We start from the raw sequence: 12121 nt of genomic DNA, 5'->3' as shown, positions 1-12121 counted from the left end.
CACTATAAACCCTCCTCCAGCCTGAAAAATATCCATTGACCATTATTCTCTGCTTCTTATTCAGCCAATTTTGCATCCACATTGCTAATGTCCCTTTGTTTCATGAGCTATAACTTTTTTCGAAAGTCTGTTGTGTGGCACTGTATTGAATGTCTTCTGACAGTCCATGCACACCACATCAACAGCATTACCCTCATTGACCCTTTCTGTTACCTCCGCAAAAAACCCCAGCAAGTTAGTTAAACACAATGTCCCCTTTAGAAATCTATGCTCGGTCCTACTATTTAACCAACATTTTTCGATGTGACTACTAATCCTATCCGAATAATTTGTTTCCAGAAGTTTGCCCATGACTGATGTTAAACTGACTGGCCTGTAAACTACTGAGGCTATCCATGCTACATTTTTGAACAAGAGTGTAACATTTGCAATTTCCTTATCTGAGTCTAGAAAAGACTGGAATATTATGACCAATGTCAGTGCAATTTCCATTCTCACTTTCTTCAATATCCTTTGATTCATCTCATCCAGTTCTGTTGCCTTCTCAACTTTCAGTCCTGACAATCTACTCAACACTTCCTCCTTTTCAATTTTGAACGTTTTGTAGTAGCTAGCCCCAGGAACATTCTCTGAGGGAACAGTCATATGGCCCACTCGTTCAATTTAGGATGGAATTGTGAATTCACTGGGACGCGTTGGGACTTGTCACGACAGTTGGACCCTAGAGCTGAGTATGGAAGGGCCGCTTTAAGCGCTCTGTATATAGTTGCTTATAGTTGTAATAAATAACTGTTTCTTATAAGTTAACTGGTGGAGCCAATTCTTGGACATTATTACGCCCTTCTAGGGACAGAATTTCCTCATTTGTCACCATGTCCCAGGTAACATCTGCCTCCTTGGTAAAGACAGATTCAAAGTATTCACTTAATACATCAGCCATGCCTCCTGCCTCCATGTGAAAATTCCATTTGAGATCCCTATTCTCCTTTTACCATCCTTTTACTATTCATATGCCTTGAGAAGACTTTGGGATTCCCCTTTATGTTGGCTGCCTCTCTTTTGCCATAACCCCTCTTCGCTTCTCGAATGTGCCTTTTCATCTCCCCTCTGAACCTTCTGAATTTCTCCTGATCCTCAACTGTATTTTCTACCTGACATCTGTCATGAGCACACTTTTTCTTACTTATCTTAATTTCTATCTCCTTTTCCATCCAGTGAGCTCTGTATCTGTTTGCCCTATCTTTTCCTTTGACTGTGTCCATTCCATTTCTGTTTAGAAAGTATCCCATTGTTCAGTTACAGATTTTTCTTCCAACCTTATTCCAGTCTTTAACTAGTCCAGCTCAATTCTTGCCCCATTGAAGTTGGCTCTCCCCAGTTAATGATTTTTACTCTGGATTGCCTGTTTTTCTTTTCTACATTCATCCTAAACCTTACAATGCAACGATCATGGTCTCCTCAATGTTCCTCTACTGACATTTGATCTACTTGGCCCACCTCATTTCCAAGAACCAGTTCCAACAGTCCATCCTTTCTGTAATGCTTGTGTAATTGTTGATTGGAAAGGGTGATCTCCAATTCATACAGTTGGCAAGGAAAAAGGAAACAAAGTAATGCATATGTGAAATCCATAGAACTGTTATAACTGCCAAATCAGTAAATGAAAGAGATAGAAAGAAATGTTGGATTGAGAGAAAAAATAAAAACCCAGAAAGAAAAAAAAGTTTATAAAACTCCAACAATAATTAAAATCTAAAGGTGTAAGACTTCATACTTGCAAAAGTTAATGCTCAATTACAGAGAAGTTGCTCGACAGTAATTAAGACTTATCATGCTATTAAATATTAACTTATATGGAATGGATCAGCCTCAGCATTTTATGAAAAATTTAGTGTGTATCCATCACAAAGTAGTGTAATTTCATGCCTTTCCATGAGTTTCAATACTCACTCTCTGGACGAGATGTTGTCATAGTGGAGCGTCGGGAGGAACACAAAATATGGATAGCAACTTTCTGATTTTTGAGTGCATTTGCTGGAGGATGCTGTGTCATGGGAATGTCCCTTTAAGAAATGTTTTTGCCTTATCACATGGCTTCAGTGATGTCATTGTGTGAGTGGATCTGGGCTGTGGCTCTGAGAGTTGGTTTTACTTTTGCTTCGAGTTTGAATGGTTTTGTTCTGCACAGGTTGAAAGAAGGTTTTTTCTCTATAGGCATTTTAAAAGCTATTTTCAGACTGCTTGATAACTTGAAAGAAATAACTGTTTTCTGGAAGAAATTCAAACCTGCTGTTTTGGAAAGGACACAAAAAGCATCCATACCAGGGAGTGCTGTGTGCTGGGCCACACCTTTGAAAATGGGTTTTCTGGTTTATGGGATCTTGCTATCTTGCTGAAGGGCGAATTTATTAAAGGTTATACATAGAGTACTGTAGGTGTGTGGGGTATTTATGTTGGTAGTTGATAACAAGTCTTACTGTGTGTGTTTATAAAAATGTGAACTAAATTCGTAGAATAAACTTTGCTTTTGATTTAAAGTGCTGAAGACCTCTATTGAATAACATCTGAAAGGCAGGCCCTTGCGCTCATTGTAACCAAAATCGATAAACAGTTGTAGGTCAGGTGAACTCCATGATATACTTTGGAGTTTTCTAAACCCTGGCCCATAACAGCTGCCTTACTAGTACTTGAGTGATAGCCTCTATTACTTTTAATGAAAATACAGGCCACAATGTTATTCATTTGGGAAGGCCTAAAAATATGCTAATATTCATAACTCTTTGGTTAATTCTGCTGATCTTCTCAAGATACCTTGCTGCTTAATCTGTTTTATGGTAGATAATTTTCATGCTCATTTTGGGTAATATTTTATTTGGATTATTACTTGCCAGGGCCAGAGCTGGTGATGAAAAATCTTCGCTGATCCTCATTTCTCAGTTTTACTGTGCGTGTGATCTCATTTACATCAGTTACGTAATGTTCACCATCTTCCTCTTGTATCTCCTTCTCATTTTCAGACGTGTCAGCTTCATCAAAGGTCTCAGTTGCTGCAAAAGTTGTTGGAACCCCATCAGCAGTTGTACCTTCATCTGGGACCGGGGATAAATGAAGTAATTAAACTATTAAAGAAAACATTTAGTATCTGTGTATGAAGATTTAAATAATGACAACTGCAGAACGATTTTATAGCTTTTAAAAATAAAGTATTGATGCGGTTCCTGATTTTCAGATTTTCACTATTTTTAACGTGCAGTTCACAAAACAGAAGAGGAAAGTTATCTTCAAAATTGCAGCTGAAATACATTTAAAGTAGCCAAAGACTATATTTAAAAAAGATTAAACTGTGGTGAAAAAAACATGGAAAGCAAAAATAAACATACATTTCAGTTTGCACTCTTTCCTAGCTCCTTCCATTTCAGGTGAGCATAAACCACATCTATAGGAGCCAAATGTATTGTAGCAGTACATTGTTGGAATGCATGTATTGGTTTCACATTCATTAACATCCTCTTGACAGTTGGCACCTGAGAAAAAAATCAACAATCTAATTTTCACATTGCTATGGAATTCTAACCCCCAAATTACAACACATGGAATATTGAAATATAAGCAATGACATATACTGCATGATGCAACTTTTGTTTTCCACCAACCTTTCTCTCTCTTCCTCCAGAAGGCATCCTGATCAGATGTCTTTCCATGGATATTGAGAACTATTCAAGATCTCGCCCAAGTACGAGTCCAACACTGATTGTTAGCACTCTGTTATAAATGAATGGCATTACCGTTGAACATAATCTTGTACTCATTCAAAGTTCAGGCATCCTTTCAGCAAGAGGCATTAGTTAGCTATCAGGAGTCGAGATATCAGTTGATTTATGCCATCCTACCCGGAAGTCTCCACGTTTCAACCAGTTTTAATCAATTGTTAACAAGTGCAGAAAATAAATTTGGCAGTAAAGATTATTAAACTATCTGCTTCGATCAGAGAGGGTACAAAGGTTTTCAGTTGCAGGAATGGAAAGATCATATAGCAATTATAAGGAGTAGATGTGGGGTGTAAAATCTGTTTTGGACCTATGTATTTTAGCTAACCTAGATGCTGTAATAATTTAGGAATAATTGATTCTGAAACTGCATATATGACCTTTGTCAAGTTTGTGTTCATAACACCAACATTTACTGCCATTGGAGAATGGATATTTCAACAAACCATCCCCAATGTGTATACATGTGCATCAGCTTTTAAACCGGCAAAAGCCCTCAAGCAGGCTGGCTGAAAACTATCATGTAAGTGTCTTCAACACTAAGCTCCTGTTGCTTGGTTGTGAATGCTTGCAGTTCTTAGGGAGTTTCCCACTGAAGTATCCCATGTAGGACGATGTGGCACAATTTTGCCAGTGCAGGGTCCTTTTGAGTCCACACACTACTTTGCGAAGCCTTGACAGGCAACGTGTCCATAACATTGAGTGCCAACATAACTTTGCTGCTACGAGCAGAGATGGGGGAGTATAGGCAATGGGAGCTAGCTAAGGGCTCAATCTGCGTGCCCGGTGATATTCAAAAGTCTATTCATATGCTGCCAATAGCAATGCCCATCGCTGGATCCTGGCCGATGCTACTGGTGGCATCACTTTGTCTTCTTTGAAAAGGCTGAGTAAGGGCTTGTGTTCTGTGATAATTGCGAAGTGACATCCATAGACGTACCGATTAAACCTTTTAACCACGAAGATAACAGCCAGGCCGTTTTCTATTTGAGCATACCTGTGCTTTGCAACAGCCAAGGATCTTGAAGCATAGGCTGTCAGCCTCTCTGTCATATTGTCTCACCGATGGGACACCACCACCCCTATGCCATATGGAGAGGTATTGCACAAGATTACGAATGATTTAGATGGGTCATAATGCATCAGTAAACTAGAGAATAATAGTCTTTGCTTTACTTTGGAAAATGCCTCCTCTACTTTTATACGAGCACATAGAGCCACTCCAGTATGGTTGCCAGATTTGGAATGAACTTTCCACACTAATTTATGAGCCCTAGGAATGACCTGAGCTCTGTTGTATTCTCTGGTGTTGGGGTCCACTTTATAGCTCGGACTTTTTCTTCCACCGTGTGCAAACCATCGTTGTCAACCCGGTACCTGGGTAGCTCACCTAGAAGACGCACTTGCCCTTCTTCAGGCAGGCACCTACCTCTGAGAAATGTGGAGGACTTCCTCCTATAAGCAATACGTCATCCAGTTAGACTGCCATTCTGGGGAGCCCTTGAAGGGTGCTCTCCATAACTTGCTGGAAGATTGAACAGGCGGGTGATACACCATATGGGAGCTTGGTGTATTCATTAGTACTTTGAGGGTATTGATGGTTACACATTTCCTGGATACTGTGTCAAGCTCAATCTGGAGGTATGCATGCTCATGTCTAACTTGGAGAAAGAATGGCCCCCAGCCAACTTCGCATATAGGTCCTCCAAATGTGGCATTGAGTACCTGTCCAAACAGGAGGCCTTGCTGACTGTCATTTTATAGTTGCCACACAAGCAGATGGCCTTGTCTGGCTTCAGCACTGGGACCACTGGTGCTGCCTATTCCACAAATTGGACTGGGCGAATAATCCCCAGTTCTCCAGCCGGCTCAGCTCATCATCCACTTCCCACAGCAGGGTTTATGGAACCGGGCTCTGAAATACTTGCGTTGGGCCTCTGGATCATGTACATCTTGGCCATGATCCCCTTTATCTTCCCTAAACCGTCTTGGAAGATTTCTGGGTATTTTCCCAGGACCTCATACAACACGCCTGTACCCATTCTAAATATCTGTTGCCAATTTAAGCAGAGGCGCTATAACCTGTCGCAGCCCAAAAGACTGGGTCTGGCCACTGCGCCATTATCAGTGGCAGTCAAACTGATTGTTGCATGCAGGTAATCGAGTTGTCATTGTCCCAGTTAGGGTTAATGGTTCTCCAGCATACATTGGCAACCATGCCTTAGTGTCCCTTAGGTCCAGGTGCTGGATTCCTGATCACATTTTCCGGTATGTTTGTTGCCCAATGACTGAGACAGCGGCTCCTATATGTAGTTCCATTTCCAAGGGGGTGAATGTTCACCTGGATGGTTACCTTGATGGGGCGACTTTAGGTGTCATAATGCAATTCAGTTGCATGCAATCATCCTCATCGGGCTGGGCTAAGTGTACAGCCCTGGCTTGGGGTAATTGTGTCACCTGACCAGGGCGACACATTTCTTGATGATTCTGGCATTCCCGGCCCCCAAAGTTTCCACGATCACAAGTGCAACACCATTGCAAGTCTTCTTCCTGGATCTCTTTTTGGCCAATGGGTCTGACCATGGCATTGTTCAGGTGGCGACTGGGCCCCATAGACCCTGCTATTTGGTTGGGGGGGGGGGCGTTACTTACCAAAATAGGTGTGGCCAATGTTAAGTACCTCCATGCCCATGGAGCCTTGGATTTCCTGGACTCCCTTTTGCCTGTTTTCATGCAAGGAGGATAATTCTGCGGCCCATTTCAGGTCCAAGAAGGTTCAGCCAACAACTTATGTTGGGTCTCCATGTTATTAATGCCACACGTTAGGCGGTCTTGCAACATTTCTGGGAGAGATGGCATGTAGTCGCTGTTGTTATGCTTCTTCATGTAGCTTAAGCTACTTCCTAGGTGTATGCTCTGACAAAGGAAGGTTCAGACTTGGAGATAGATTTAACACATTTATTGAACAGTTAACAATTCTCCTACTTGAGTTCGACTCTCCTGCTAATCTTGCTACAGTAACTCAAACTAACTAACCCAGGGGTGGGCAAACTTTTCCGTGCAAGGGCCACATTCAGAAATTCACAATTTTAAAGGGCCGCATAGTATATTAAGTAAAATAATTACTTCACCCGGTTATGATTCTGGGCGCCTCATATAGAACATAGAACATAGAACAGTACAGCACAGAACAGGCCCTTCGGCCCTCGATGTTGTGCCGAGCAATGATCACCCTACTCAAGTCAGCGTATCCATCCTATACCAGTAAGTAACCCAACAGCCCCCCCCCCCCCACCCCCTCCCCCCCCCATTAACCTTTAAAAAAAAATGTAAACTTTTTTTTTTTAATGACTTGGTGGGCCGCATAAAGACCTTTGGCGGGCCGCATGGGGCCCGCGGGCCGTAGTTTGCCCACCCCTGAACTAACCAGTCTGCTCTAAGCCATGTGGTGGCTGTGATGCTTCTGATCTGCCCCTGTGCTTCTCACTTGGTGTCGCCGTGGAAAAGAGAAAGAGCATGTGTGCCCTTTCCTTTTATATGGGCTGCCCCCTTGTGGTAGTATCACCTCTGGGTGCCTTGACAGCCCATTGGTTGTGTCCTATTCTATGTGTTCATTAGCTGTATGTCTGCATGTCATGATGTTTCTGGTGCTCCCTCTAGTGTTTACTTGGTCTTAGTGTATTTGCTTTAACCCCTTGTGTATTTACAGTGATGCATATCACCACAGTCGCAATGCATGGCCAGCTTGCGAAGGCATGTCAGGAATTCTGTGGTCAATTCTCCCGGGGTTCGTTCGAATGTGTTGAACAACTGCCTCTACACAATCACTGATGGCACGGGGTCGCAATGATCTGCAGCCATTGCTACAAGCTCATCAAAGGTCTTTGAATCTGAGGCTGCTGGGAAAGTAAGGCTTTTGATCACACTGAAAGTTGGGGCTCATTCACAATCAGTTTGGGAACTCCTTTTGTCCTTATTTAATATAGGAAAGTAGGTTTCTGCTAGCCATATTTCTGGCAATGGCATAGCCTTTGTGCTGGATCCTCCGATTTGAAGACTAAGTGTTGATGCCGGCGTGGGAACAGTGGCCAGAATAAATGGCGCAAAAGCTGCACCGATCCTCCGTCCGGTGGGGAGCTAGTAGCTGCGCAGCATAAAGCCCCGGCTTTACCTGCGGATACGGCCGGAGAATTGCCGTGTAACATGGCACCAGCCGCGTGCGGACCCGGCCTGCCACATACTGTCCTACAGTAACCCCCCTTACCCCCCCGGACCACCACCCAACAGTGCCCCCAGCCCCCGCCAACACCCCCTTCCCACAGAACGGCTCTCTTCCGACTGTGGTGGCTCTGGACTCAGTCCACAGCCGCCACCCGGAGTCCACAAAAAATATAGCATGAGTGACCCACGCCATCGGGAACTCTCCGGCCGATCAGCAAACGTGATTTCGGCAGCGGTGGTTGAGAATCCCGCCCTTTGTCTTTCCAGGTTTAATAGTTTGCCTTCCTTCAAGTTCTTTGATTACGTGTTGCATCTCCCTCACTATCTCTATCCCTGCTCTAGGGCTTCTCTGGTCCTTGTTTAATTCAGGGATATTTTGTGAGGCTGTTTCTTCTTTTTACTTTACTGACCAGTCTTCAGCCTTGTTATATTCAAGCAGCTCTTTCTCAATGTTTGCGGATACTATTTCACGTTGTTACGACTCTGGACCAGCCCATGGAGTCTGCTCTCCTACAGGTTTCTGCTGGTGATGCTGACATCTTTTCTTTCGCTTGGTAACACCTTTCTGCCAGCCAAATTGTTTCTAAGGAGGGAATCCATTCCTACTACTGGTGATTCAGTTCCTACCATGACGGGGCCTGAAACAATGTCACCCTCCAGGTGGGCCAATGGAGGAATGCAAACACAATCCTCCTCCCCTCTCACTAAGCTGATCAGGGCTTTAACCTTCAGGGAGGACTTTGAGTACAGGCTTAGTCCTTGATGTTACAGGGAAATCTAAGTGTCCTATGTCCCGGAGCAGTACAACAGACTTCCTCACCTCCTGGGTTGGGTATAGGAACACTTAAAACGCTGCTCCCATGCTGCGACGACGACTCACGGCAGCGAAATGCAGCTGAAGGTGAGTGAAATACCAGACAAGTGAAGTGATTTCCAGAACTTGACAATCATATGTCAATAACTGAAAGCACATTCTGAGAGCAGTGCTGTCAACAACAGCCTCCACCTGATGTACTGCTGCACATTTATGGTGCGTACCAAATAGTGCCCCAGGAGCCTCTTCACTAATATGTCCAACTGAGGCGAGTGTCTCTGGAATGGTGACGGGTGTTGGTGACAGTTGTGACGGAAAGTCAGTGTCGTCCCCGGACTTGTGCTTCAGGGTGTCTCGGGCTGTTTGGAGGCTCGCATTGCTGTGCGTTGATGACTCCCCGTTGGAATCCGCTTAGGGCTGGGGTCAGGGGCATTAGAAGGGCATGCCTCAATGCCAGGTGATCCTGAAAGACACAAGGCATGAAGGATGATTGGATCGCATGTTGGGGTGGTGCGTGGGGTGGGAGTGGTGCGGAGGTTGGGCCATAGGGACACCGCAACTCAGCGAGTGCTCACATAGTTGCCGATGCCGGCTTTTGCCTCGGTGACTGCACTCTCTCTGGGCCCACTAATCAGATCCAATGCCCGCTGTTCCCCGATGATGAGTGGCCGCAGGTCCAGCAATCTCACTCTGGTCTTCAGGTGAGTGTTAGGCAGTTGGATGCATGCAGCACAGGGGGGTAGGCAGCTGGTGTGACCAGGGCAGCCGGCCATGGCGGGTTGCACAGGTGGCTAGCATGTAGTGCAGCGTTGGGTGTGCGCACATTGCTGCCAGTGGGGTTGGTCACCCTCCGCGTGGAAGGGTGGTGCCAGGTGCTGCCTACTCATCCTGGCCGCCCTGAAGAGCTCATGTAGCTTCTTCCTGCACTGCTGTCTGGTCCTGGTGGTGGGGCCCACAGCACTCACGGCCTCTGCGACATGCATCCAGGCCCGATGTATGGCCAAGGGTGGCAGCCCCCTACACATCCTGGGGAACAGGGTGGCCCGCCTCACCTCCAGCAGGGTCTCAGGCCCTGCATCATTAACCTGGGTGCCGCTATCCTGCAATCTTGTTGCCTGGGATGAGTGTGTGGGGACTGGAGTGCTAACATGCTAATATAATATATATATTCACACTATATATTAATGATTTGGATGAGGGAACAAAATGTAACATCTCAAAGTTTGCAGATGATACCAAATTAGGTGGGAGGGTGAATTGTGATGAGGATGCAGGGATCCTACTGCAAGATCTGGACAAGTTGGGCGAGTGGGTAAATCAATGGCAGATGCAGTATAATTTGGATCAGTGTGAGGTTATTCACTTTGGAAGCAAAAACAGGAAGGCAGATTATTACCTGAATGGTTGTAAATTGGGAGAGGGGAGTGTGCAGTGGGACCTTTTGTGTCCTTGTGCACCAGTCGCTGAAGGTAAGCATGCAGGTGCAGCAGGCGGTAAAGAAGGCTAATGGTATGGTGGCCTTCATTACAAGGAGTTTTGAGTATAGAAGCAGGGATGTGTTGCTGCAATTGTACAGAGCCTTGGTGAGGTCACACCTGGAGTATTGTGTGCAGTTTTGGTCTCCTTCTTTGAGGAAGGATGTTCTTGCTCTCGAGGGACTGCAGCAAAGGTTTACCAGACTGATTCCAGGGATGGCGGGACTGTCATATGAGGAGAGATTGACTAAGTTAGAATTGTACTCACTGGAGTTCAGAAGAATGAGGGGGGTTCTCATTGAGACTTATAAAATTCTAACAGGACTAGACAGGGTAGATGCAGGGAAGATGTTACCAATGATGGGTTTGTCCAGAACCAGGGGTCACAGTCTGAGGATTCAGGGCAAACCATTTCAGACAGAGATAAGGAGACATTTCTTCACCCAAAGAGTGGTAAGCTGTGGAATTCATTACCACAGGACGTAGTTGATGCTAAAACTTTGAATATGTTCAAGAGGCGGCTGGATATAGCACTTGGGGATGGGATCAAAGGCTATGGGGAGAAAGCAGGATTAGGCTCTTGAGTTGGATAATCAGCCATGATCGTGATGAATGGCGGAGCAGGCTCGAAGAGCCAAAAGGCCCCCTCCTGCTCCTATTTTCTATGTATCTATGTATGTGGCTGCAGCTTGTCAGCCTCTCATGTGGCAATCCCAACCCTGGCAAATCGGACGCTAATATTCATTGGAATTGATCGAGTTCCACGTAGCGTTGGTGCAAGCCTATTAACGGTTCCAAAATTGCTCCGGGACCGGCGCCAATTTAGTTGTCGTAGAAGTCCACCTATTCAGTCCCGTTGCCAACACTTAGGGCATGATACTCCGGAAAGCTTTCCAAATATTGTAGTAAGCGGGAATTGCCGCGAGTTTACCAGCGCTCGGCCCAGTGAGGCTGTCAATGCTACTCAACGTGAATGGGTCCACTTAATGAGGCCTCATAGGTCTCTCGCTGAAAATGAAGGCTCGCCAGGTGATTTGCCGGCACCATGCGTGCCAGCCTCTCGCTAACAAGGTCGAGCAGCACTTAAACAGCCACCCCCAGCCAGCTCGCAACAATGGCGCTGAGGGGACCACCCTCAAGATACAAGGACACTGACCTGCGAAGGCTGTGGAGGTCAGGAGGGGTGTCCTGTTTTCCCCGAGGGTCCAAGAGGGTCAGCCTTGGGCAGCCAGTGCCACCTGTGATGAGGTGCAGTGGTAGTGAGCTTGGGGAGTGTGACCAAGGGGCATCCAGTGCTGGAAGAATGTTGATGATCCACTCAGGGCAGCATAAATGAGTAGACGCCAATGCCACAACACCCCCCCCCCCCCGCCCCGAGAACATTCAGCCCCCACGGGAGCACCCAACCACCAACTCTCCATGCAATCCCCCAACCTGATATCCACACCCCCTCTCCCTTCAACCCCGCCCAATCCTTCCTTCATTCCCCTCCTCCCACGACTGTGCACCGTGCGTGTGGCTAACGATGCCCTCTCTATGTCTCCTCAGCAAAAGCTCTCCCACAATCGCCCGGTGAGGGCCCAGATTGGCGGAGGGGCGCCAGACATCAGAATCCTCCTTCAAGGAGGATGTCTTGGTGGTGACCGGTGCGGCCGAGGACAGGGCAGTCACCAATGCGCAGGCTGGCGGATGCCACAGAGGTGAGGAACAACCGGGCTCCACCCGGATGACATGTCAAATGTGAGTTGTTACTGCCTAACTGACTGAGCCTCCAACCCACTGACCACATCTCCATTCTCCCGCAGGTTCCCCAGCTGCCGTCGCCGGCCCATTCCAGCTGGACT

General features: G+C 46.1%; 1 protein-coding gene across 1 annotated transcript in view; it reads right to left on the bottom strand.

Moving 5' to 3' along the window:
* The window catches only part of vwdel (von Willebrand factor D and EGF domains-like), a 381724-nt gene that overhangs the window by 119828 nt on the left and 249775 nt on the right, over positions 1-12121 (bottom strand). Inside the window, exons 19-20 of the mRNA XM_038797496.1 lie at positions 3381-3524; positions 2889-3089 (exon numbers count right to left, since the gene is read on the bottom strand). Of these exons, the coding sequence (XP_038653424.1) occupies positions 2889-3089; positions 3381-3524 (345 nt within the window). The remainder of the gene's footprint in view (positions 1-2888; positions 3090-3380; positions 3525-12121) is intronic.

The sequence above is a fragment of the Scyliorhinus canicula genome, chromosome 5, assembly GCF_902713615.1.
Source record: "Scyliorhinus canicula chromosome 5, sScyCan1.1, whole genome shotgun sequence".
Lineage (NCBI taxonomy): Eukaryota > Metazoa > Chordata > Chondrichthyes > Carcharhiniformes > Scyliorhinidae > Scyliorhinus > Scyliorhinus canicula.
Note: the sequence above shows the minus strand (reverse complement) of the source record. Positions and strands in the feature narration are given on the sequence as shown.